This window comes from Peromyscus maniculatus, chromosome 1 (assembly GCF_049852395.1).
Source record: "Peromyscus maniculatus bairdii isolate BWxNUB_F1_BW_parent chromosome 1, HU_Pman_BW_mat_3.1, whole genome shotgun sequence".
Classification (NCBI taxonomy): domain Eukaryota; kingdom Metazoa; phylum Chordata; class Mammalia; order Rodentia; family Cricetidae; genus Peromyscus; species Peromyscus maniculatus.
In genome coordinates this window covers 120,774,043-120,801,850 of record NC_134852.1, presented here as the reverse complement: position 1 = coordinate 120,801,850, position 27,808 = coordinate 120,774,043, and the positions used below count along the sequence as shown (strand labels likewise).

General features: G+C 50.7%; 1 protein-coding gene across 8 annotated transcripts in view; it reads right to left on the bottom strand.

Moving 5' to 3' along the window:
* Ampd3 (adenosine monophosphate deaminase 3) overlaps positions 1–26,743 on the bottom strand; it is a 47,765-nt gene extending 21,022 nt beyond the window's left edge. The window contains exons 1-5 of one of the 8 annotated variants that reach the window (XM_076550192.1): positions 21,697–22,109; positions 20,648–20,825; positions 16,679–16,904; positions 4,515–4,719; positions 1,978–2,137 (exon numbers count right to left, since the gene is read on the bottom strand). In XM_076550192.1, coding sequence (XP_076406307.1) covers positions 1,978–2,137; positions 4,515–4,719; positions 16,679–16,904; positions 20,648–20,666 — 610 coding nt within the window. In that variant the 5' untranslated portion in view covers positions 20,667–20,825; positions 21,697–22,109. Of the gene's footprint in view, positions 1–1,977; positions 2,138–4,514; positions 4,720–16,678; positions 16,905–16,986; positions 17,280–20,647; positions 21,325–21,686; positions 22,110–25,780; positions 26,233–26,350; positions 26,517–26,592 lie in introns of those variants that run through there. The other 7 variants (XM_015997307.3, XM_015997305.3, XM_015997306.3 and 4 more) reach the window with 7 other exon arrangements.
* Between the last annotated feature and the right edge of the window lie 1,065 nt (positions 26,744–27,808).

The following is a 27,808-nucleotide window of genomic DNA, read 5'->3' as shown; positions in this document are numbered from 1 at the left end:
GTTTGTTTTATTATTTTGAGTTTTTAGAACAGAATGGCTGAGTGTTCTCCCAGTGGGAGAATGGGCAACACTGGGAATGTCTGAGGGGAATAACTGGCCCCTCCTCTCACATTTTTTTTCTGAGCCCAAGGCAGACAAGGAATTAGACAGAAGCCACCTTGTCCCCCCAAAGAGCAAAAGGAGCAGCGACCAGACCCTTGCCTCCATCCACCCCCACCCCTGACACACACACCCCACCCTCCTACCCACCCCATCCCCCACATCCCCAGGAAGTGCCCAGGATGGAGTTGCTTGCCAGCAGGGAGCTGGGTTGAGTCAGCCCAACCCAAGCAGTAAAACACCTCCACTATTTCCTGGTTGTGAGACTCTGAAAACCCCTTTGCCTCTCGGATCTGAGTCTTCACCTGAGACACCCCTTACCCAGCAGGCTGCTGTGAGGGCTGTAAAAAGCGTGGGTAGGGAGATGCTGTATAAGCAGGTGTGCCCATAGGGCCTTGCTTCCAATGGCTTGATTTAATGATTTTTCTTTTGACTTTAGGATTGTGCAGAAGTGTGTCTGTCAGCCAGCATAATACTCACTGAGTTACATGGGATATTCAGCACTTCGTTACTAAGTAGCTGATGATTTTGCCCAGCTGTAGGGCACAGAAATGGTTCTGAGTGTGGTTATCATAGGTTGGATGTATTAAATGCATTTTTCATCTTAGGACATTTTCAGCCTCCAATTGGTTTTCTGGGAACACAATCATCAGCTATCGAGAGCATCTGCATTCTCATTAGTCTTTGAGTTCTGGGGCTCCTAATCAGCTGTCTCTGGCCAGGGAATAAACACAGCAAGTCAGCCAGCACCTTGCAGGCCGGCTGCCTGCCAGGCAGGAGGAACTTTGGCTCCTGATTGGAAGAAGCACTCAGGGTCCAGGGCAGGGTGTCCTGCCTCAGACTCTGGAACAGGCTGACCCTGAGCTGTGATGGCTACAGAGAAAGCAGAATACAGCAGAGCAGGATGCTAACGCCCATCAGGCACAGCAGGAGGCCAGCCCAAGAACCTCTAGATAGTGCTAGTGTTGTGTAAGGTGCAGTGAGTTGGAGAGGCCTGTGTGAAACCACAGCCCACCGACCCAAAGCCTGTGTCACCTTACCACACTCAAGCCCACCACACAAGGGCCTTCTGCCATACAAAGCACACACCCGACAGTCATTCCCGCCCGGCCCCTCCAGTGCTGGGGTCCTGTCCCTCAGACAGACAGGGAAATAGCCTTGGGGAGGCTGAGGTTTACCCAGGCCCCTCCCTGGTAGTAACGGATACTCAGCACAGACCGGGCCAGAAACAGGGACAACCTAGCGCCCGTTACCCCAAGGTGGCCAGGGTTCTGGCCTGGATGCAATCCCCAGCTCCTCTTCTGATCCCCACCCATCCTTGGATTTCAAGGGTGACGGTCCCCATGCCCTTGTTCTAGTGACTTCATTCCCAGCCTCTGCTGCTCCTGGGTCCCTCACTACATCAGGAAGTGTCCTTTCTAATCCCCCTTCCCTAAATTTGCAGCATAAATGTGGCTGCCATTTATGGAACATTCTAGATGCCAGATCTGTACTAATCACTCCACACACATTCACACAACCTCACCCAGGGAGACAGCTTTTGCTGGCATTGCATTTTTCAGACCACAAAACTGAAATTTAGGGATGCAGTTTGCTCAAGGTCTAAGAAATTGGCAAGATCCCGATATGAATACAAGTGTGTTTCGCTTCATAGTCTGCTTGCTCTGCCCAGGACACATGGGCACTGTATCTAATCCCACCCAACCCACCCTGTGCTGCCATTTGATTGTACTGTTTCAAACACATCAAGAGTCCTAAAAAAAAAAAAAAAAAAAAAAAAACACCACTGGTAGAAAAATACGCAGCCAACAAAAAGCCCCAACCAACTCCTGAGTCAGGCCCACACATAGGATCCCACTTGCTCCCAAGACTCCATACCTGGGAGACCCTCTTCCAAAGGTACACTTTCCCCTTGATGAGCCAGGTACTGGGCTGTGGTCCGTGGGAAACGGTGGTAGGCAAGCCGTGCATACTTCTCCCTGATCATCAGGGCCTTGGCCAGACTCTTGGCAGCCTGTTCATAGTCTTCTACAGTGATCTGCAGCAAGAAGGCATGCAAGAGAGGGTCTGCCCACAAGCCAGAGACAGCTGTGCTTGGAGAGGTCCTGTGCAAGCCTGGCCTCCGTGAACCCGGTTTCAGGACAGTTCCCATCAGACCAATGAGGGGCTCACTGGGTGTGATCTGTTTACACAAACACTAGGATTTATGCTGGGTACCTGAGTTCCTTCCAAGAGTCCGGAATTGGGGATGTGCTATGCAGAGGTGTGAGCAAAGCCAAGTCTCTAATGAGCTTCCCTGATGGACACTAGGTGTTGGTGCCTCACTGGGAGGGACCCACTGGAGCCTGTCCTGATACCCCAGACCTCACCCTGCAGGTCCCTCCCCTTTGCTGACTTGCTCTATGTCCTTTTTGCAATAAATCAAGACTGGAAGTACAGCCGGGTTCTGCATTCTGAGACCCTGACACAGGACACACAGGAAGAGAGATAGGGCTGCTAGAAGGGAGACGGGTATTCAGCCTGCACACCCCAGACTAGTCTCAAGGATCCTGACTGAACCAGAAGCCTGTGGCTGCACCCAGCATACAGGGCCTGGGGCCTGTCCCTGGTAAGGATAACCACCATCATTTTCTGCTGAGAAACTCCATGAATCCCCAGATGCTAAAAGCAAAGCATCTATGTTCTCAGGCTGCTGCTCTGCCAATCCCGAGCTGTCAGTCAATCTGGCGACCACCCGACTCATCAGGTCAGCGGGGCTCTTAGTCACATTTTAGCACTAGATGTTCCATAGGTTTCATTTTGTTTCTTAACTGGGGAAACTAGGCCCAGAAAGGATCCATCACTGCCAGGAGATTACAAAGTCCAACTTCAGACCCCGATCTGACTGATCCACAAAGCCTCAGGATGCTCGCCTCACACTCAGAGGCCTGTGAGATCTCTGGTCCCCCTCCCAGCCTCCATCACCCTAGTCACCCAGTGAGGATGAATGTCACTGAAGTGTGTGTTTGCTTGATGAGATGCAGATGGACAGGCGTGACAGGAGGGAGGGGACACCAACAGCGAGGTGCAGGAAGCTGGAGGAGCAGAGTGAGGGAAGCTGGGCCTGGAATTTTCCTCCTCTGCCTCCGTAGCATCATTGGTTTGACTGAAATGTTGTGAATCTACAGATATCTGTGCACCTGTCTCCCAAGACCCTGATATTCACATTTCTCCTAATTGCTTCAGATGCCCTTGGGGTGGATAAATAAAGGACCATGAGTACAAACCCTCCGGTCTCCCTTGTCCTACTCTGTCACCAGGGAGAAGCAGTCAACATATGTTTTTCTCATTCATTTCACCAAATATGACTCCTTGCTTTTTAAAGTGGAAGCAGCTCCCTTTCTGTCTCAAATACCCACACAAGATGTGTTCATTTCTCTCTGCACCTCCCAGGGGGCTGGCCTCAGAGCAGCCACAGGGACAGGACAGCAGACACATGCTAAGACAAAGCCATGTCCCCACCCACAGAAAAGCCAAAGGACTCTGCCTGACAAGGGCCTCAGGAGGTAACCAAGGAGCTCAGAGAAGGTGCAGGGTCCCCGGGGAGGAGCAGCCATTAGCCAAGCTTGTGGGCCCCGCAGGCCTAGTGGCTAGCCCCAGACCTTCTGGGTACCAGGCTCAGCAAGGTCAGCGAGCCTCTCACAGCCTCACGGCGCTCTAGCTGTGCACACAGAGGGAAGAAAGAGGGGAGGTAACTGTGCCAGCTCCTCTATTCCTTCAGCATGCATGCAGTCCACTTCGATCCTCTACTCTGCCCACATGCATGAGGTGGACACCAAGCCCAGGCCAGGAGGCCAAGGCTGAAAGCCAGGAGCTGGCAGAGCAGCAGCCTGGCCAAAAAAGAACTGCATTAGTTCCCATCTAAATGCCCATCCCCAAGAAGTCAATATACATGTGGTACAACCACACAATGAAATGTTATGCACTCCTAAAGAAGAACAAGGGAGCGCTTTCATTAATTAATACAGAATCATCTCTAAGGGGATTATTGAATAGAAAAGTTTATTCATTTTCTCATCAAAAGCCTCTCTTGCTGGTTGAGGGATTTCTAGCCTACATTTAAAGATTTGACCTAAGCTTGTAAGAGCTAATTTTATACCATTCAATACCATCACGTAGTCTCCATGGACACCGGGAATGTTGACGGATCTAGTTGGTACCCTTCTCAGAGGGCAGAGTTCTGGACTGGGGACACACAGAACTGACTGAGCACAGCCACAGCCACAGCATGCCAGCCTGAAGCCTTTGGTCTTGCACACCAGGATGGGGCAGCTCCTGAGACATGCCCACACCCCAGAGTCTCCACTAGGGGCCCCCTTCCACCACCTCCCAGACACACACACTGGGCCAGGCTTCAAGGGTGGGTATGACCTTACCCCCGCACAGTAATCTCCACTGATAGTGACCCGCTGATACTCGGGCATGGCATAGGGTGCTGGCCCAGGCTTGGAAGTGGCTCCGGGGACCAGAGGGGTTACAGGAGACACGGCCGGACTGACAGTTGGAGGGCCCTTCCAGTCTTGTTGTGTTGGCATCTGCAGGGACAGAGACTGCGACCGGATCATCTTGAAACTCTTCTTTCTAAGAGCCAAGAACAAGGGACAGGGGAGACATCAGCTGCTAACAGGGAGAGTCTCAGGAGACAGAAAATGCCGCTGCCGTCAGTCGCTGGTGCTGGGTACCACTAAGAAGCTTCTGGCGGGCTAGGGAGATGCTCAGTGATAAAGCACTTGCTGCACAAGCATGAAGACCCGGGTTCAGAGCCCCAGCATCCACACAAGAGCTGGATATCACTGCGGGCATGGGTGAGCCAGCACAAATGGACCCCGGGGCCAGGGGGGCAGGGCATCTCTCTGTCAATCAATTTAGCTGAAACAGAGACCTTCGGGTTCAGTGAAGGGACTGTCTCAAAAACTAAGGTGGAGCTCAACAGAGGCCGACATCGACCTCTGGCCTCCACCCCTGCACCTGCACACACACACAAGTTTCTGGTTGCTTATGACTTCCTCGATCCAGCCTTCCAGACACTGTGCCTATGGTCATGTCTCACTGCTGTGGGTGGAGTTTTGGGGACTCACGGCACATAACACTGGGTCAGTGCGACAGGGAACAGACAGACAGACAGATACACACTACACTGCAGGGGCTCCACTACCACGGTGCATGGACATGGAGGTCACACTGGGTCAGAGAGGCATTCCCCAAGGTGTGGGCAGCACACTCTCTTCAAATAAGCTGAACCCTAAGCCCTGACAAAGGAAATCTCCAGAAAGATTATGGACAGGGACACAAAGACACAACATTGTATTTTAGTTACAAATCTGGGCACAGGAACCGGAAGGGATGGGAGTAATCAATCTGTCAACCTCCTTGGTTAGGGCCCAGAGACAGAGGGGCCTTACATAAAATCACACAGCAAGGCAGCTGCTTTCTCCAGCCATTAGGCGGCTTCTCCTTCCTCAAGCATGACCTTTGCCACCCTGGCAGCAGCCGGAGCTGGTGCAGATCTGCATGTGTCTTTACTCTAGGAGAGGAATTGACCAGCACCAGTGTGAAGTCTGGACCCTGGACCTCCGGTTCTGGCACCGAAAGACAAATCCTCAAGGCTGGTTTAAAATGCTGCAAGTTCATGGTTACTTGTAAGTCTGACTTGTGATGACTTCCTTTGTTAACAAAATCAAAAATGTTTCAGTTGACATCCCTCCAAGTCCTGGGATCCTCAGGAAGGAATTACTCCGCACTGGGATAAAGCTAGCAGCAGCAGCTGAACTCACCCTCTGAAGCCGTAAGCAAGTCCCCAATTAACCGATTTCTTCTGTAAGTTGTCTTGGTCATGATGTCTCTTCACAGCAATAGAAAAGTAACTACGACATCCCTGTTGACACTGGGCATGGGAAATCAGTCCGTCCCAAGTGGGCCCATGCTCACCCAGAAGCAGTCAGCTTCCAGCTGGCACTATCCAGGTCTTCTGCCTGCTCAACCTTCCAGAACCCAGTTCACCTTTCCTGTTTGCCATGGGCCTCTCTGGCTCTCACTTGTCTACCCTAAGGACCTGAGTTTCCACCTCCCTGAGACAAGGCTCCTTACAGCTGAGAGATGGAACTGGCCCCTTCTCAGGAGGTACCTTCCTGGGGCTCCCATGGCTGACAAACCAGGCTGCTTCAGGAACCTCAACCAGAAACCCCACCCCAGGTTTCCCCTGGCCTGCTGTCCTTCACCTGGAACTTAGCCAACACCCTGCACCAAAGAGGACAGATGCCAGTGTGGGCCAGCCAGCCAGTCCTGGCTGTTAGATGCACCCTGAGCACAGAGGTTCCCCTAAGGGCATCGTTTGGACATCTTGACTCAGCTCAGCTCATCCCATGAGACTCCAATTTCTGTGTCACACCCATGCCTGTCAATCACTGTTTCATCTCTACACCAACATCATCCTCTTATGCCTCAGTCTAGCCTGGAGTCTAGCCCAACTGAGAAGAAGCAATGGGTAACTTCTCAGGTGAGCAACAGGTAAGAAAGGTTAAAAAAAATCTGGAATATTGCCTAAATCAAGAATCTATGAGGCTTCTTCTATGAATGCCCCAAAAGGAATGAATACATCTGTTCCATTGAGGAAGCCAGTACCCACCATCTGGTACCCAGAGAACTCTCCTCTTGCCCATATTCACTGTGGCTCTAGCCAGACCATCACACATGGGTGGGGATATGGCTCAGTTGGTAGGGTGCTTGCCTAGAATTCATTAAAGTCCTGAGTTTGATCCCCACTACCACATAAATCAGGCATGGTCACACACACACACACACACACACACACACACACACACACACACACCTGTAATCAAAACAATCAGGGGGTAGAGATAGAACGATGAAAATTAAAGGACACTGTGTAATATTCAGCGAGTTCAAGGACAGCCTGGTCTACATGAGACAGACTGTCATACAAAAACATTCACAGGCTGAGAGCTCACACTTAAAAGTCCAAGGGTAGTTTAAAATGGCTGGGTCACCTCTTCAGGGCTACCATCCTGGAGAGGGGCAGGGTGGAGGATAGAATCACCATCAGTTAATCACTGAGTTGGCATCTGGAAGCAGAAATTCAATTGTCTATTGCTGTGTAATAAATCGCCACAGACTTGGTGACTTGAACCAATGCCCACTTGTGACTCCCCAGTTCTGCTGGTGAGAAGGTCAGCTGGGATTGGCAGAGCTCCAAGCTCGGGCCATCTAAAGGCCAAAACAGACATCGGCTACACTGAGCTCTCCGGAAAGAATTCTCTTCTAAGACCAGTCAGATTGTTGGCAGAATTCAGTTCTGCATGACTGTGAAGACTGAGATCCCCAGTTCCCTGGTGACTTGGCCAGAGGTCACCTTGGCCCCGACAGACAACACTCTGATCCTTGAGGAGAGCCCTCTGTGTTCAGGCAAGAAACTCCTAAGTGTTCTGTGTTCCCAGTCTCTCTGACTTGCCCCTCTGTGCTTAGCCTGGACAAGTGTTGTTTTGACAGCCTTTGTAATTAGACCTGGCCCACTGACAACCTCCCTCCCCACCTTAATGTCAGGTGATACCTTTCCTGCAGGGTAATCACAAGAGTGACAGCTTATACACACAGAGTCTGGAGATCAGAGCACGGCATCTCGGCAGAGAGAGACATTTAAAAAATTCTGCCTATGGGGTATGGAGAGATGGCCCAAGGGTAGAGTGACTGGCACACAGTCATGAAGACCTGAGTTCAGATCCCAGAACCCTCATACAATCTGGGAGTTGGTGACGCATGCTTGTCCCAGCCTTGGGAGGCAGAAACAGGAGAATTCTGAGGGTTTGCAGGCCAGCTGGTGAGTCAAGATGGAACGGCTACCTTTAGGATCAGTAAGAGACAGTGTCTAAAAGAAATAAGACAGAGAGCCACAGAGGAAGACATCTGGCAAAGACCTCTGGCCTCTACATGTGTGTGCACAGAAGCGCGCACGCGCATATGCCATATACACACTCTTTCCCTCACAAAGCTGTATGAGCCCTGCATGCGTCACAATAATAAAAAAGTCACCCAAAAGTACCAAAAGCTTCAGCAGACTTAGAGAACCAGGAGGCCTCTGGCTGGAAGACCTGACAGACTTATGCGCCCAGCCCTACACTATGAGTGAAGCATCATTCAGTAAACATTTACCAAACACCTGTCTCTGGCCAGGCCAGTGCAAACACTCACGGAGTCGAACAAAGTGTGACCTGTTGCCACTAATATAAAACACTTCGTCACCAGGGACTCAACCGTCTGTCCACAGCCCACCTGTCACACCTTGTGCTAGCCTCTAGGGCACCAGGATTAGCCAGCTCACTCTGGCACAGCTGGCTGGTTCCTTCCTTCTTCCAACCACCTGGCAGAAATCGCCTGCTTGCCAAGGCGCTGGCAGGGTTTGCCACTGTGAAAGCACCAATTCCATACCGAGCCTGAGGCCTGGGCTTGGAAGCAGCTTCATCTTCACGGGCCACAGGGAGCTTCTTACAATAAGGTAAGCTGGTGTGTTCTCTCCCGGTACCAGTCCAGTGTCCCCACCTACACTACAGCCCTTCCTTGACTATCCCTGACATTCATCATGTTCCCACTCCTACTCGGCCCGTTTCCCCAAAGCCTTCCCATAATATCTGATTCACATACTAAACCCAAGTCCAGAAGTGAGCATGGAGGGTCTTCTCAGAGCCTCCTGAAGCCTCTGCTCTTGTGCGTCTGTCCAAGGCCAGCTAGGGAAGCAGAAGAGCCAATACAAGGCTCTCATCAAGCTCTCAGAAATGCACAGTGAAGCAAGGGGCCACTTGTGACCCCACTTTATACCCAGGTCCTGGGTAATGACAGGTACATCAAATATAACCCCAGATTCCACAGGCTCACTAGGATCACAGAGATGGGCCGGAAAGTTGGACAGATGTTGAACATGCAATGTGGTCATGTCATGGGGTATTTTGGGATCCCAGAGGAGACACCTAATCCAGACTGGGCATGGGAACAATGGAGCAACAGGGACGGGGTGGGAGGGGCTTTTCAGAATGGCAGGTTTTGGGGGTTCATCCCAGTGGTCCCTCCACCTCCAGATGAAAAGCAAGGCTAACGCTGGAGGAAGCAGCCAGCAAAGAATGGCTAATAGCACGCTGTGCTCGCTAGGGAGTGGGCCAGGTCTCTGCACTTCCACAGACTCAGCTGCTCTGCTGGCTTATCGTGGTTACCGAACTGCTCCACATGGAAATGAGACCCCTGTGTAAGGAGAGGAGCAGCTGAAGAACTGGCACACGCTGTCCACCCGACACCAGAGATCCCAGCCTGTGTGGGGAGGACATGGAAACAGCTGGCGATGGGGCACTCTGCAGGCTAACTGCCCTGAGAGGTGCCTACAGACAATGTGTAGGCAACAGGGGTGGAGGCCGCTCATTCTGTGGACATGGCCAGGTGACCAGCAGCCTGACTAGGAGGGTTCAACTCTTCCACATCTCCCAAGCCCTCCTTCCTTATTTGTCTTAGGTTCCTCTTGATCACCGGAAGGCTTCTTTTCCATCCTTTCCCAGCCTGACCAAGGACAGACCCCATTTGCCTCCACACCCTTCCCCTGGCCTCAGCACACTTTCCCCAGCCCTGCCCAGCTGTCTTTCTTCCTGAAAGACCCCAGTGGTCAGAGAAAAGCACAGTCCTTACTGCAATTTATTTACTTTGTAAGTATGTACATGCATGCTCGTGTGTATGTACATGTGTGAGGTAAGTATGCACATGTTTGTGTGTATGTATGTAGAGGCCAGAGGTCAACATCAGTTGTCTTCCTTAATGGTTCTCCACCTAAGCTTTTGAGACAGGGTCTCTCACTGAACCTGCAGCTACCAATTCAGCTAGCCTGGCTGGCCAGCAAAGCCAGGCATCCTCCTGCCTCCACCCGTGCAGAGGTGCAATTGTAGGGGCATACAATCATGCCCACTTTCTTTATGTAGGTGCTGAGGGTCAAACTCAGGACCTCATGCTTATACAGCAGGCGCTTTAAATGGCGCCATCTCCCCAGCCCCTTTTATAGTTAATGTTACAATCTCTATTCTTTACTGTAAAAGCAGATGAATCGGATGTTTCAAATAAAGCTTTGTCAATAACTATGAATCTAAAAAAAAAAGAGTTATGCACTCTGGTTTAGTAAGATTCATAAAACAAGATAATTTAATGGCTCTTCAGCTATACTCCGCTCAATTCATAACAAATACCCATTTATCGATTTTACTCAAAACATTCTCAGGGAGGCAGCTGTTCTAAATAGCCAAATGCTTCCCCTAAGTCTGCCCCCTTTATATCCTGACTCTTTAAAAATAATTGTCCAAGGCATTCCTCAATGAAATCCCTAAATCCCGAGCTCTTGGTCAGAGCACTCAGGACATTATTTGAAATTCTCCCCGGCTGACTCAGGCCATCCTCATGTTATCCAGTCACGATCTCAGAGACGCTGTGTCCCTGGACCTCTAGGCCTCCAACACTTGTATTTATTCTTTGTAATTGTTGTCTCCTCTCTCCCTGCTGACTATGAAACAAACAAGAACAAATGCAAGGAGATGCTCCCAGAACCATGCTCGCCTATCACGGGTGTTAGTCCATTTATTCGGTTAATTCTCCTGAAGCAGGTCCTTTGATCATATTCTTGTTACAAACCAAGAAACAGGCTCAGGCCACAAAAAATACATTCCTAATTTTCTTTTTCTTTTTCTTTTTCTTTTTTTTTTTTTTGGTTTTTCGAGACAGGATTTCTCTGTGTAGTTTTGGTGCCTGTCCTGGAACTCGCTCTGTAGACCAGGCTGGCCTTGAACTCACAGAGATCCACCTGGCTAGTTTTCTTGTTCAAATCTACCATGGTACTGAAAAGTAAGATAGATATACTTATCAGAACATGTCCTAAAATAAGGAGACAAGATCAGAGGTAGGAGTATCTAAGAGGTGACAGGTCAAGGGTATCGAGTTTCTTCTGGGAATGATCACAAAATTCAAGGCCTGGACATAATGGTACAGGTATGTAATCCCCATACTTAAAAGGCTGAGACAGGTGGACCATGAGCCCAAGGCCAGGATCGGTCTCATAGCAAGACATTCCTCTCTCTTTCAATCATATATATTCATTATATTGTTTATGTATATATGTACACACACACAAACACATAATTAAAGCTAGGCTTTGCAGTGTGCACCTGTAATTCTAGAAGGATTGTCGGGAGTTTGAAGTCAGCCTGGGCTGCATAATGAGTACCAGACCTGCCAGGGATACAGAGCAAAGCCCTGTCTCAAATAAACAAAGTTAATTAATTAAATTAAAAATTTAAATAATAATAATAATATGTTCTCAAACTGATCACGACACTGGTGCCATGTGAGTCAATACACTAAAAGCCAGTGAACTACACTAAACACGGTAGGCGTGTGGACTGTATGGCACATGAATGATCTCAGAACAGCTGTAAAAGAAAAAGAAGAGGGAAAGGCAGAAAGAAGCAGGAGAGATGCAGGCACTCTAGCGAGCACACGGGTTGCTCAGAACATTCTCCATGCTGTTCTCAAGGTTGGCTGAGTTCCAGCACACGCATTAGTAGGACAGGAACTCTGCTGGTGTTGGGATCAGGGGAGTTAAGATTGAAACTCCGGTCAGCACCTTAGCCGGGGCTGGATCAAAAACATCTAGAGTCAGACCAAGCAGTTTATTTATTTGTTTGTTTGTTTTGACACATTTAAACACAGTAAGATTTGGGGGGAATGTCTCCTTATGACAATTACCACAACAAAGCTTCAGGAGTGGCTACATCGAAACTTCCTTGGAAAGTACATCTTTGTAGCAAGGCACCTGTGACCTTTGGCATAAGAATGAGTTTTACTGACTGAGAAAGTGCTCAGGCATCTGGGCCTAGGGAGGAAGGGTTTAAAGATGGGTTCAATTAATTGAGAATGCCGGGGACCTGGGGCCTCTTTCATAAGGATGGGTTCTATTTACTGAGAGACAAAGCTCAGGATTAGGGCCTAAACAAGGCTCAGGATTTGGGGGATTCAGGAAGGCTGGCTCCATAGAATCGCAAAAGATCACCAGGTTGTTAGACAACATCCATTCTATCCTTCTGGTTGAACAGGCATCAGTCATGTCCTTTCCTTGAAGAAAAAAGCCTGCATGTTTAACAATTCTGGTTTTTCTAATGTTTTCTGTAAGGTGTGCCTTCTACATGCTAAAAAACACATGGAAGCCTCACAGGGACACAAGACCCTCCGGCAACTCCAGGGCCCCCCAGTCTGGGCTCGCCTCCAGACTTTACTTTCAAAGGCAGCCCGCCCTCCATCCTTCAGACCCTCATCCCCTTGCCTAGCAGAAACCTAGCTATTGTCAGAGGCAGACAGCCCTCGAGGAGTGGTCTTACAGATCTGGGCCTGAGCTACAAAACCAGCAAGCAGGCTTGAGTTGGCCCCCAGCTCCACCCGGCTGTGTCTAAGGCCTGCCCTGTTCCAAGAGCTGGCAATCCTACACAGCGGGGTACCAAGGGACAGGTGCTCATCTTTCCTGCTCACAGCTCAGCTTCTGGCTTGTGCCTCTATATTAGATTTAAAGAGAGTTGTAGGTGTTTTGTTTTGTCTAAATAAGAGAAGAAAATATGGTGCCATAAGAAGAGCCTTCTGCAAGCACCATGGCATTCGGAGCAGACGGAGTACGGGGAGGGGTGTGTCCCAAGCTAGAAGACCCATATTGTGTCTCAGTTAGAAACACAGACTCACAGATTGGGGATCTGGAGACCTGCTGCTGCCGTCAGGCCTGTGTCTGGCCCCAAGGCTCCTTGTCACCACTTAGCTCAGAATATAGGGAGGGATCCCTGATGGACGAGGAGCTGGGACGGTACCGTCCCTGGAGATGTTGGTATCTGAATGACTACAACAGAGGTTCCTCCAGTGAGCAATGAAGTAAAGGGACAAACCTCACATGAGTGTACTCAGCCCCGGGGGTCCCTGGGACATCTGACAGTCAAGGGTCCAGGTATCCTTCAGAAATGAAGCTCTGGCTGGATTTCCTCTACAGGTCACTCAGGAGCAGCAGCTACATCCCGGGGAGCAGCATCAGGGTCACTTCAGAGGGCAGGACAGTGTCCTGGCCACAGTGTGAGATCACAGGACGTGTCCCATCACTACTGTGTCCTTGTGCAAGTCGATTCAACCTTCCAAGGGCTCTACTTGCCTAGGCAGCCATGTTGATACCAAGAGTACCCACTCCAGGTTTAATATGAGAAGGAAGGGTGGGATGGAAAAGTGCGAGGACTGGACTCGCTGTCGGCATCCAGCAGCGGTGGGTGCTGTTGCCGCCTGGCATCCGCCTGGCATCCAGCAGCAGTGGGTGCTGTTGCTGCCTGGCATCCAGCAGCAGTGGGTGCTGTTGCTGCCTGGCATCCAGCAGCAGTGGGTGCTGTTGCCACCCGCCCGTCTCAGGAGCAGGAAGCCTAAGCCCTTACATATGCTAATTCCATCATTCTTCAAAATGCCCCATAAAGACTGTCCATTATCACCCCCCTCCCTTAGAGGGGGAAGAACCTGAGGCCCAGAGAGGTTTCTTATTTTGCCCAGAGTCACAGAGCATGCTAGTGAGTGGCAGAACCCAGCTCTCATGTGCATGGTGGCAATGGGGAGGCAGGACACCTCTTCTTTGCTGACACCTACTGGTCTCCAACCTGGCTAAGGCCTAGACTGGACCCTGGGAAGTGAGAGGCAGATACAGTTCCCAAGTCAGGGAATCAGATGGAGACAAGCCAGAAAACTTCCACCTAGCAGGAAAAGAGAGAATACATTTCTGGAGAGTTTGCGGCCAACTCTCCGGAGACCATAGAGAGCCATTTGGATCAAGAGTAACAAAGCTTCCATTTTGCTCTGGGCCTGGGCTCTGATGGGAGAGTACAGGCTCCCTCTGAAGATGTCTGTGGAAACTTGCCCCAGACACTTATTATTCTTGGTAATTCCAAATGCCAGGGACTCCTGCTTTCACTGGGAAAGCCCAGAATGCCCTATTCACAGCGCACAGAAGGCCCTGCCGAGCATTCAGCCCCGAGGCCAGTCCTTGTGATGCCCGGGCAGTGTGGACAAGGGACGCCATAGTCTGACTCTTTTTCCTTTGCAGGGATGAACATGGCAGTAGGTCTGAGGCCAGCTACCTCCCGACACAAGGATGGCACTCTGTGGCTAGCAATGACCCCTTCCTTCAAGGGCTCAAGGCACATCTGAGGAAAGAGACTGATCTTACAGATGGCCAAGCTCTGCCTCTGCTTCTCTATAAAAATATCAACTTCATTCTTCCAAGGAAATGCCAAAATCCTATCCTGCCAAGAAAAAAGAGGAACTGGGGCTTGTTTTCAAAGGGGAGGACCTCTGTGTTAGGGATATGGTTCAGTCTCAGCTGGTAGAAGACTTGCCTCGAATGCATAAGACCCTGGGTTCCTCCCCCCATACCATATAAACCAGGCGTGGTGGCTCATGCCTGTAACATCAGAACTTAGAAGGTAGAGGCAGGAGGATCAAGAGTTCACAGCCAGCCTGGGCTACATGAGACCTTGCCTTAAAAAAAAAAAAAGTTAAAGAAGTAAAATGAGGACTTTGTGAGGTCTGTCCTGGAGCAGTTCATTGAGGTTCTAAGGTCCAAGGCATTCTTAGCTGCTGACGTCTGCAGGGTGCAGGGCAGACAGGGACCCAGCTAACAGCCCCGCTAGAGACTCCTGGATGCCTTGTTCCTCTATAATTCTCCTTGCCTAGGAAAATAAGAAAGTGAGAACTTCCCCATTGCTCTTACCTGAGACCCATACTGTTTACTAGGAGTACAGGCTAGCCTGATGGGTCCCTGCTCATCTCCAGCCACAGGCAGAGGGCCGTGCCCGCTGATTGAATGGGTTTCCTGGGAGGTGTGAGGGCCCATGGCTCTGGTTAACTTGTCTGCCTGTCAGGCTGCCACATGCCAAACCACAGCTAGACTTGAAATGTCAACTAAAACCACCCTCGACTACCACATCTTCCAATAGTGCACTTTCATTCTCATTTGCGCCCCATCCCCACCACACACACACACACACACACACACACACACACACACACACGTGCACACACACGTACACGCACTTCCTTATTCATCTACATCATAGCACTTGTACCACTCTTAGGCCCGTTTGTCTCCAATCTCGTCTACACCTCTCCTCTCTTTCCCAGGGTGCCATGTGGCTTCTGAACTAGATTCGGCCAACGGCAGAGACTGTGAGAACACAGAAGGTCCAGGAAGGGTAAAGCTGGGGACAGAATCCCGGCCTTCCTCTCAGCCCTGGAGACAGCTCTCAGCTGCTGCCTAATCCAGCTTCCCCAGGTGACGCCAGCCCCAGATGCAGCCACAGCACATCTTTCTATTGGGGGGTCTCACCTAGAGGTGGTGACTGCCCTCTACGGCATGTCACCTGGGGCAAATCTCTCCCCTGTTTGTATTCTCAGATCTTCGTGAGCCATGTAACCAATTCCTTGCACTGAAATTCTATTTCCGGTATTTGGGTGGTTTCTGTTTTCTGGTTAGACTCAGACCAGTCCAGGCCTTATCACAACTTGTCGTTCTTGTACTAATTTATACAGTTACTTAATTCTTGCCCCCGCCCAGTGTAAGCTCCACGGGGCAGAAGCTTTATCTATAGTGCACATTGGGACACTGCAGTCCCAGTGCATGCTTGGCAAACAGTGAAGCATGTTAACAGAAAATGGAAACAAATAAAACTAGTGTCTTACCTAAATTCCCAAAGAGGGGAATGCTATGTGAAAATGGTGTGTGCTTCCACCTCTAATCTGTTACCATGGCAGCAGCAGGGGAGCCTGGGAGGTGGCTCAGGTGGTAAAGTGCCCATGGCACCATCATGAAGTCCTGAGCTCTGTCCCCAGGACCCACATAAACATCTGGGCCTGGTGTTATATGTTTATAATCCCAGCACACGGGAGGCAGGCACAGGCAGGTTCTTGGAGTCAGTTCACGGGTCAGCCAGTCTAGCTTAGCCAGAGAGCCCCAGGTCTCATTGAGAGACCCCAAAAAACAAGGTGGATGTTCCAGCAGCTCACAACCACCTATAGTTCCAGGGGATCAGACAGGCACACTCAAACATGCATATACCCACACATAGACACACATGCCTACACATAATTTAAAATTAAAAATAAAATAAATCTTCCAATACAAAACAAGGTAGACAGTTTCTGAGGAACAGTACCTGAGGCTGACCTCTGACCTCCACATGTAGGTGCCCACACATGCCTGTGTACCCCCCACACATGTACTTGCATGCACATGAACATGCACCATCAGCAGAACAGTGGCTTTTGATCTTTTCAAGCAGGCAGAGGCAGCAAGGCATCCTTCAATAAATAGCTGTGAGTTAAGAGAGTTAAGTGGCCTTGGTTAAGGAAGCACCAGAGACCCGGGGACATGTCATCTCCCTCAGATGTCCCAACTCAGGTCACACAACTCTACGCACATGAAAGCTGGGCCCTGGGAACAAACCTTTTTGCCGTCTCCACAGACTTCTGCTCTGCCAGCTCCTTCTGGAGCTCCCTCTCCTTGGCTTCCTTCTGCCCGATGGGACAGTCCTCGGGGACAGTGAACAGGGACATAACATCTTTGCTGTCCTCTTCTCGGAGCACCTTAGCAAACACCTTCTCCGCCAACAGCCGGACTTGCTCGTCCAAATCGGACATGTTCAACTTGGGGAACTGGCGAGGCATCTCGGCTGACAAAGAAAGAACAAGTGTGAGCCTTCCTGGCTTTGTGGATGTCCCGAGTCCCCGAGTGGAGAACAGAAGGCCACTGACCCCAGGCCTGGTCCTTGAGTCAGCTGTGGATATGGAGATGGGTTCCCAGAGCGAGCCCAGCAGACCAGATTGCAAAATTAGTTTCATAAGTAAGTGGGTGTGAAGCACCCAGGGCGGCTCACATTTCATAAGCAGCAAATGTCAGAAATCAAAGAACGGACTAATCATCTAGGCTCCTCTGTTTCTCCAACCTGTGGGAATGGGCAGCCCCACCCTCCTAACTTCACTTCCAAAACTGAGGGGGTCAAGAGAGGGCCTGGAACAACCCTTCTCCAGTCTGCCAGGGGCCACCACCACCACAGCACCACCCCAGTTCACACCTGCTCCTCCAGAGGGAAGGCCCAAGCTCAGGGCTACCCATGAGCATCCATAGAGCCTGGAGATATCCAGGAGTACTCTTCATGCAAGAAATAAGGCCTGAAAAGAAGGACTCTGAGACCAAAATCCCAAATTCCCCCCAACCTTCCAGAACTATCTAACGGGACACAGCAAATACATCAAAGGCTTTGAAAAGTAACATCCTTTACGCAGCTGAAAATTCACTTCCTAAAAGAAGCTTTCCTCATCCTCTTTACATGTTGTTCCCCTACCCCTCCCTCTCTCCCCCCTTCTCCCTCACTGTCCTGAGCATATTCACTGGCTGCATTCACCTTGACTGTTGAGTCCAGATGTCTCCCCCGCTCCCGGGAGCTTTGTAAGATGTGGGGGGTGGGGGGCGGGTTGTCCCCAACTACCCATTACCAGTTTCTTTAAGGCTGTTTCAGGTGGTTTTGTTGGCCAGGCTGGATGAGGGTGGGATGGGCCTTGCTGCTCTCCATCAAGAACAGGAAGCAATTACAGGGGCTCATTAGGCCATTTTGGGTCAGTCACTCTTAGGTCTCAAATTTTTTCTCATCTGTGAGATTAAGGGACGGTGTAACTGGTCTCTAGGGCCCTCTTACTGTAAGTGGCGCAGTTCTAGGTAGTGGAGAGGTTTCCTATGCTGGAGGTTCAGTGCACGGGTCTTCTCTGTCGCATTTGGGGCTAATTCATGACACACACAGGAAGGAAGAAAACGGTTTGGTAATGGGCAGCCAGAGCCATGTCTGTGGTCTTGATTCTGAAACCAAATCCCTCCCTCCCCCACACCCCAGGAACGTGCCTTTCCTGGGCCTCTCAGTCTAAGGAAGATGAGAGGGGAAGGGTGAGGAGGGGGCCTCAGCATCCAACCATGAGGGTCCAGGGAGGAGCCAGGGACTGCACATCAGCCAAGAACAAGCAGAAGCCTGTCCCCTGCAGGGAGGAAGAGGAACAGAGCTGGCTGTGTGGGGCTGGGGGCAGTGAGAGCAGAGGCTGAAGACAAGGTGACTGGGAGGGTGCTCGGGCAGCACCAAGAGCCAGGCTTGGAAGGCAAGTGGGAACAATGTGAGCCTGGCCCCCACTCCTAGTCCATTGGTCAAGAGCAGTACCCCAAACCTCACGTCACATCTCAGACGTAGACGCAGAGAGACCCAGACAAAGGGCAGCAGACACAATACTGCTGGAGAAGTGAACCTTCCTGAAATCACCAAGAAAATAATCTGAACTAGGAAACAGGAGCAGCCACATCTTTAAAATCCTATGAAATAATAGTAAATAAGGAATTAATATACAAAACTGTGCTGTGCTTTGATTACAATGACACAAAAATGTATTCCCTTATGATGAGGGTCATGGGAGTGTTACACACTCAAAATGACCAGATGCCATGGGAGTGTTACACACTCAAAACAACTTGATGGCATGGGAGTGTTACACACTCAAAACAACAAGATGGCATGGGAGTGTTACACACTCAAAACATCAGGATGGCATCGGACTGTTGCACACTCAAAACATCAGGATAGCAGGGGAGTGTTACACACTCAAAACATCAAGATGGCATGGGAGTGTTACACACTCAAAACATCAGGATGGCAGGGGACTGTTACACACTCAAAACATCAGGATGGCATGGGAGTGTTACACACTCAAAACATCAGGATGACAGGGAACAGCTGTTCTGGTTTGAGTTGCTTTGTTTTTATTTTTGTTTAAGATAGAATCTTGCTGTATAGCACAGACTAACCTGATATTCACTCTAGTCCAAGCTGGCCTTAAATTTGCAGCAATCCTCCTGCCTCAGCTTCCTGAGTTCTGGGATTATAATGTATAGGCTGCTATACCCAGCTGGGATATCTCATTTTAATAGTCAATGCGACTATAATTTCATTTCTTATTTTCATTTTGTTTTCTGAGCCCGCTACGTAGCCTTGGCTGGCCTGGAACTTGCTGTGTAGACGAGGCAGATCTTCAACTCACAGATCTTCCTGCCTCTGCCTCCTGAGCGCTGGTTTAAAAGTGTGCACCACAACACCTAACTACTTTCATTTTTAAGATACTAAGATAACAGAAAGAAAATGGATGGTTTTAAGACTCCATAAGAGGACAGTAAGTCAAACTTCTTCCCCCAAGGTGTGACCGTTGGGCCCTCTCCTGCCTGACCCACACAGAAAGGTACCGGCCCAGAGGGGTCTGTACCACAGAGACCCTCCCTACCTAGCTCCTATTCTGTGTACAACCACCCTTCCACCCAACAGATGCACATAGCCTGAGCCTGACACACCACTCTGGACCTCCTCAGGAAGGGGCATTTGGGACAGCCCCATGCCTCTATGTCTTCTTACGCCACAGCCCGCCATCTCCACCCCTGAAGCACTGTTTCCTAAGTCAACCAAACACTCTTCAAGCATCTTCCTTACACTTGATCTACCCCTTTTTCCTCAGCTTGAACCTGCCTTCCTCAAACTGGGCCCCAAGAGAAGATACACCTCCTGGCTAGGCGGGGCCTGAGAGCAATAATGGAGGAGACGCTGCATTCCCCAGGTCCACCAGGCACACAAGAGACTCCAGGATCATGGACAGTGCTTCCCCGTTGGGACCCTTTCCTTTTCTCTTTTACGTCTTTATTAGTGTAAATTCATTGTATGAAATCACAGGTTTCATTATATCATGTTCATACGTGTGATGTATTTAGTCATTTCCCCACACACATTATCTCTTCCCTCCTGCCCCCTCCCACCAAGATCCTTTTCTTTTCAGAACTTGCAGGAAGCAGCTAAAGGATTGTGACGAGTGTCCCACACAACCGGTGAGGACTTTGGTCCCAGTCTTGCAAATGGACCTCAGTGGGCCCTGACCCCGAGCACATCTGCTGCTTCTGGCCATCCTAGATGGATGCCCTGCCATCCCTCCCCGTCTCAAACTCCTAGCACCTGCCAGGCCAGTCTTGCCAAGGAAAGCCCACTCTGCAGATGCCAAGTAGAGCTCAGTTCCAGCTGCCCCATCATGCCTGGCTCTCGACCATTCACCAACTGAAGCCAGCAGGCTGGTAAGGCTTAACTGTGAATTCACCAGCATCCGTCAGCTAACGATCTCGCTTATCTTATTGCTACACACACACAGCACCCTCTAATGAGCGTGAGCCGTCACCCAGGAGTTGGAAAGCACTAAAACACTACCAGTTTCAACAAACAGCAACTTCCCACGGCGGCACTGTGGCCCCTCCGGAAAGGTGGCCCAATGCCACCAAAATCCTGCCTTACGCCAGCAGACCTGTTCCCTCCTCCTGCCGGAACCTCAGTGCAGAACCCATGTCACAGACCTGAGCCTGGCGTCTCCATAAATGATTCTGAGGATGCCACACAGGCGACGTGCCGCCTGTGCTGCCTGGAGCTGAGTCAGGGCTGGAGCAGCTAGCTGGGTCCTCCCTGCTGTGGCTGGGGTGGGAGGTCTCTGCTTTGCATATCTGTGAGCAGGAAAAGTCTGGGCTGGAAATTCTCCTGCGAATACGAAATGCAAGTGGAAAATTTCCAAAAGCCTTAAAGGCCTCAGGTAATGCCGGTTATCCAAGGCAAAATGGATGTAGGATCCTGAACACCACGTCCTGGCCCTGCTCCCAGCCTTCACCAGAAGAAATGAAAGCAGCCAGCGCCGCTGCCCTCCGGGGCAGCCACACAAGATAAGCTGCCCTCCCTCTGACGCCCAGGCTCCAATGAAAGCTGAGTGGGGACTGGTGAGACCATCACCTTGGCTGCTTCCTGTATGAACCCCACTTTAGGCTTGATGGGACAGAGGGCTCACCTCATCGAGGAGGTTCACCTACGGAGGGACTGCTCTGCCTGTTCTCAGCAGCCCCATCATGCAAAACAGCCCTCCTGAAGGTACCCCACAAGTGGACAGGAAACCCAGAGCCCAACACTACCTCCTCCTTCCCCTCCCCCTCAAAAAAGAGGAAAGGACTATGAACTGCTTCCTCCTTGACCAGGAAAGAACAGAGCCCAGAATAAGGAGTGGCCTCCACACAGAAGCAGGCAGCTGGGGGGCAGGCAGCAGAGATGAAAAGCCTACCTACCCTCCCTCTTCCTCCCTCTCTTCCCTAAAAGAAGCCACACTTTCCAGTGACCGGACAGCCTGACAAGCGCTGCCAGACTCCCTTCAACACAGTCTCCCCATCTCTCTCTCCCTTTCTCTCTCTCTCTCTCTCTCTCTCTCTCTCTCTCTCTCTCTCTCCTCCTCCTCCTCCTCCTCCTCCTCCCTCCCCCCCCTCCTGCACATGCATATGCACACACCATGCTCACAGAAAAAACAAAAACACCCCAAACCTGGCCTGACCAGGTTCACTGCGGCCCTTCTCTTCTTACCACTACTCACAGTAGTGTCCCAAAGTGCAGGCTGGATTCTTTAACTGTCCTTTCGTAAGTGACCCCCAGAGGACAACCCAGACATATAAAGATATAAAGGGCGTACACAAGCCCTGTGTATACCCTTTCCTCAGCCCTTTAGAAAATGGAGAGGCTCTGGAGCTACACACAGCCTTCCGGTGACTTCGACAAACTGTGTGGGTCTAGGAAATTCCCCTGAGTAAGATGGCTATTTCCACGGTGCTGTTGAAATCCTAGGAGAGGAGCCCAGAAAGAGCAGGTCAGTTGTTTACCAGGAGGCTAGCTGTGGCCCAGTCTTGGACCTGAGTCACCGCCTCATGTCCAGTGGAGAGGCTGTGCCTTGCCTTGCAGTGCCTACCCTGTGACTCCTGTGAGCCCGGAGCAGGGTTACAGTGCTGACACACGACCTGCTTCTGGCCTTCAGCAACCCGGAGATTACAATCCACCTGTCCACACAACTGTTTCATCAACAGTGCCGTCAGCAGGCCACCCACAACCTGAAGGGGAGCAGTGTTTGGTCATTAAATAATTCAGTGTGTGTATTATAGCATGGGGGAAGGGGAAGCCAAGCCCATAAGTTGTTCTGTCGAGGGGCTAACGAGATGGCTCAGTGGTTCAGAGTGCTTCTGCCTCTTGCACAGGACTTGAGTTCAATCCCAGCAGGTACATCAAGCAACCACTTAGAACTCTAGCTCTGACACCCTCTCTGACCTTTGGACACACACACATACACACACACACACACACACACACATACTCTGTCAAGTGACAGATGGAACAAATGATTCTCATGGCTGGCATTTTGGAAGGCAATGGTATGTGGGGAAAGTGATCATCCTGGACCATGGCTCTAAGTCCAACACACTCAGGTAATTTTACTCTCCAGCTTTAATGGGATTCTAGATAGCCTTGGTCTAAACAAAGTGCAGTCTGTAGAACCCAAAAGGGAAGAGGATCTGAAAATACTGCTTTCTTTTATAGGGATTCTCACACAGTTTCTGGTTTGGTTTGGGTGTTGTTGTTATTTTCAAAACAGGGTCTCACTATGTAGTCCTGACTGTCCTGGAACTCACTACATAGACCAAGCTGGTCTCGAACTCAGAGATCCACCTGCCTCTGCCTCCTAAGTGCTGGGATTAAAGGCATGTGCCACCTCTGTCCAGCCCCGCACAATCTCTACTAGCAGATACATCAGTGGGAAGTCCTTCGGTAAAGAGAGCTACTGAACATACTTCAATGGCCATCCCATCATGGGAAAGGACACCTATTAATATCCCATGGCATCAGAGCTAGGAAGCACCTTCCTCTTGGTCTTCAGTTTCCAATCTAGAGAAAGCTGCCATCCTGAGACCAAGCTAACTGTGTGGCCAGCTCCACCAGGTCTAGACAGAGGAGTGAGGCATTTCTGCTCCCATGACGGGGGCAGAATGATGGCCAAGGGCCTTTAGTGCTAAATGAACGGGGACAGCTCCGTCTCAGGAGCACCTGTGATGCTCAAGACCTCACGGCTGACCTTGAGACTGGCATATTGCTGCTTCTTGTGGCCCACATGCCTCAGTGGACTGACTGAGAATTGTTCATCCCTTGCTCAAAGCCTCAGTTCTGTGCTTGTTTGTGTGTGTGTAGGTGTGTGTGCAGATGCACTCACCTCAACATGTGGATGCCAGAGGTTAATGTCAATTTCCCCAATTGCTCCTCACCTTATCTTTCTGAGACAAGGTCTCTTTCCTGAGCTGGCCACTGTTGAGCTAGTCTGGCCAGAAGGCCCCAGGACTGGCCTGTCTTGTCCTCCTCATACTAGGGTTACAGATGAGCACTGATGTGCCCAGTTTTTCTGTGTGTTCTGGGGATCTGAACTCAGGTCCTCATGCTTGAGCAGCAAGTACTAAATTCACTGAGCTGTCTCCCCAGCTTCCTCAATTCCCTCTCAGTCCCTCCTGAATGGCTGTCAGGATGACCTAAGATAACAAGACCCAAGACTTGCATCTCCTTCTCCAGAGACCAGGGTGTGTTCATTTATGTCACTTAATTGTCCCTACATGGGAGACAGCAAAGGCTGGAATCAAATTATGACTCGTCATGAAACACAGCACTCTGCTCTCTAAAAGCAAGGCACAGGCTTGCCTAGAGAAGCCAATTTCCTTCTTGTTTCTGAGACGTGTTACAAGAGTTGGGCACCTGTGAAATATCACATCCACACATTTGTCTCATTTGCTATTATATCCCAGTGCCAAGCACACACACACACACACACACACATTGAATAGATGGCCACATAAGACAATGAGTGTGTGAATGGTCTAAGCCGAGGTAGAATCCCCCTATGGTGATTTCACGAGTCAGTTGTGTTGATGGTTAAGAATATGGACTCGAGTCAGACTATCTGACATTGAATCCTGTCCCACCACTGTTTATATGGCCTTGGGCAGATGATGAAATTTCTGTGGCTTTTTTATTCCCTACAATGGAAGAATAATAAAAATAGCAATGCCATGAGATGCCATGATTAATCAGTCAGCACATGAGAAGTGTTGAGACTCATCCTTAGCTCAGCATATGTGTTTTGTAGGTATTATCTGTCAGCATCATTATCTTCTTCATCATCATGATATCAGATACAAGAGAGTCCAGCAGGGAAATGAATGTGAAGTTTCACACGGACACTGACTCCTTTTATTTGACATTTATCAAACACCATGGCGGAGCTGGTACTCTCTCCCAAGTACCTACCTGGGTATGGGAAGACGGAAGGCATGTTTAAACATGAAGCCAGATCTGGGGGGAAAGCCATGGCCTCTATCATTGCTACTTCTTGGTGACTGTGTACCTCCTGAACTCCAGCCATCAGTCTATACCCTCATCAGTTCCTCATACCCTGTGTTAAAAGACAGAGCCGTTGTCTCTTGTCCTACAGCAGTCAGCACATGGAGGAAATAGATTAATATGCTTGGTAGCAGAACCAGGCCACTGAACTGCTTTAGGAGAGAAAAGTATTCTAATTCCTACTTAATCCTAAGCCTACATTTCACTTGCCCAAGATACTGTCAAGATCTGTGGTTGATCTAGAGGCCCTCTGAAGAATGACCAGCAAGAATAAAAGCAAGAAAAGGAAATATTTCATCTCAAAGAACTTCTTGATGTAGGTGAAGGCCTGTTAACCTATATGCAGGGCTTCAGGTCTGAGGCTAGGCTAAGGAGGATAGGCCTGAAAGATCAAAGAGTCTCCCACCAACACCTAGAGAGAACAGCCTCTTCGGAGCAAGCCAGGTCCCTCCAAGTTGCTTGCCAGAGGTGGAGCTAATGATGGAACAGAGCAGGCAGAGGCTCCTTCTGCCTGGCTCAGAGGCTCCACCACAGCTCATCCTTGACTCTTTGAATCTAGGGAGCCATGTCTTCTCACAGTGTTCCAGCCTAGTCCACAACTGCTCAGGACCATGCTGGACTTAGTGATGCCAGCTTTTACTCAGTAACTTGACTTATTTCTCACCAAGAAGCTTCCAGCTACATACAGTTTGGGGACAACCTAGTTGGGAGTAGTCTCCTATCCAGGGCCTCTCAGTCTTACATCACAGGCCTCTGCCAGTCTAGACCAGCCATTAGTAAATCTGCTCGCAAAGCAGCCACAGGAAGTTCTAGGGCGGAACCAACCTACTAAAGCACAAGACTGTACACCTCCCTCGCCCAGTGACAGAGAAAAGGGGCCCTCAAACGACTCATCACCCTACTATCCCGTCCACCCCTCTGCCTCCTGCTAGACGTCCACACAGCCGAACACATCCCACGGGTCTCGTGCACGCGCCTAGAAACTTGTCCCGGAGCTCAGGAGCCAGCATGTCCCGGGTCCTTTAATTTCCCTAAATCTTGTGAACCTGGTCTAAGCCAAGCACCCGGGATGCTTCAGGCTCACCGGAGGCCTGTGGAGCCCAGGCCACTGCTGGGTAGGGAAAGGCAGCACGGGGCCGGGGACAAGCTCTGGGGGTGGGCACTGCGGGAGGTTCAAGTCTCTTCGCTGTCAAGGGACTGGACGCAGGACGCCGGCCCAAGGTCGGCGGCGCAGCATCGTGCGCACTCACCGGGTTCGGAGGGCAGGGCCATGGGGGTTGGCGGCCGGGCTGGAGCGCAGGTGCCGCGCCAGGCAGGGCGCACAGGACAGCGGCTGCAGTGCACTGACGCCTGTGGGGCCGGGCGCGCGGAGCTGGACCCGACCAGGCCGCGCTCGCAGCCCGTGCCTGCCCGGCAGGAGCTCACGGCTGGCGGGGATCGAGCCGAGCGCTGCGCGACAGGGCCCGGGTGGCCGGGTGAGAGGAGCGCGAGCGGCCTGCACAGCGCAGCGGGATCGCGCACTACCTGGAGGACCCGCAGCTACCCGAGGCGCTGGGCCGTGCTGCCGGCAGGAAACCTGAGCACCCGGGAGCGGTGGCCGCCCTGTCCTCGGCCGGAAGCGAGCCCGGCTCCACCCGGGCTCCGCGGGGCTGCGACACAGTCCGGGGTCAGATGCCAGCGGGGATACCCGCTCCGAGCCTCGCTACCACCAGCCCAGCTGCAACGCCCGGCTCCAAGGTGTTTGCCGACCTCCTCCCCTCCCTACCTGGACTTTCCCCAAAACGAGATTCTGGAGGCTCGATCCCCACCAGGACACTTACTCTCGGTAGCTAAACCGATCAGCAAGCATTGGTTTTCTCCAGGTGTCAGCCGGGTCCCTTGAATCACCTTCCCGCCCCTCCCAACACACAAGCGTGCGCGTACACACACACACATACACACACGCACACACTCCCTTGCTCTCCAGCCTTCTGCGGTCTGGTTTCTATGCCCGCCCCTCAAAGTCCGGAATGACCTCCGAGTTGCCAAGGCCAGCGGGAGCTTTCTGTGCACCCTTGCTCACCTCTTTAGAGCACTGGAGTCTGTTGACCACGCCTTCCTTCCTGGAACACAGCTCCCAAAGTTAGCACCCGGTGCCTGCCGCCCTCGCACAACCACGCTGTGTGAGGCACACTTTCCACAGGCTTGGGTGACCGGTTTCTCAGCTTCCATGGCCTGGTTTTCCATTATGCTGCTTCTGCTCCGGAGAATCTCAGGACGCCAGCTCCCTGGATCACTCCCTCAGCTCACTCAGAGAATCCAGGCCCATCCCCATGGTTTTAACAGCCTCCAGCCTGCTAATAGCTTTTGAATCCCATCGTAGGCCCAGAATACTCCAGAGCAGCAGGTGCTATCATAGCAGAGAGCTTCTCAACCAGAGGGTCCCAGGCTCAACTCCTAATGGCCTGCCTGTGTTTCTAGTCTTGACATCACCAAGCATCCCGTCTTTAATCCACACTGGGGACCCACCCTTGACTTGCATTTCTTTCTCTAAGTTATTGCCACTATGTGTCTTCACTCATTGCAGAGCTGTCTCATTTAAGCACCAGATTTTATTCTTTCTACTTCATAGCCTGATGCTTACAATCTACTTATTTATAAACGATACACACATGACTGCTAATATACATTACAAAGCACACTAACAAGTTTTAAAAGATGTGATAAAGATGAACCAATAATTAAAAACAAAAACAAAAACAAAAAACAGAGTCTCACTATGTAGCCCTGGCTGGCCTGGAATTTGCTATGGAGACCTTCCTCTGCCTCCAGAGTGCTGGGATTAAAGGCATGTGCCATCACACCCAGCAAATTATTTTCTTTTTAGTGAATGGTGTGCTGTATCTTTTTCTTTGCACTTTAAAGTTGTCCACAATCTGATGAATGCACAGGGATTAAACTAGTTTACTAAACCCTAACAATAGTTTACTAAACCCTAGTTTCACAGTTAATGAGACAAGAACATATGCTTCTAAGTTCACTTAATAGCAATACGTGGTTCTAATGGCTATTGTTCTGATTTAATTTATTTTATGTGTATAAATGTCTTGCTCCCATGTATGTCTGTGTACCACCTGTGTGCCTGGTGCCTGAGGAAGTCAGAAGAGGGCACTGGATCCCCTGGAACTGGAGTTATGGGTGGTTGTGAGCCACCAAGTGGGTGTCGGAGATAGAACCTGGATCTTCTGCAAGAGCAAGTGCTCTTAACTGTGAGCCATCTCTCCAGACCCCCGGCTATT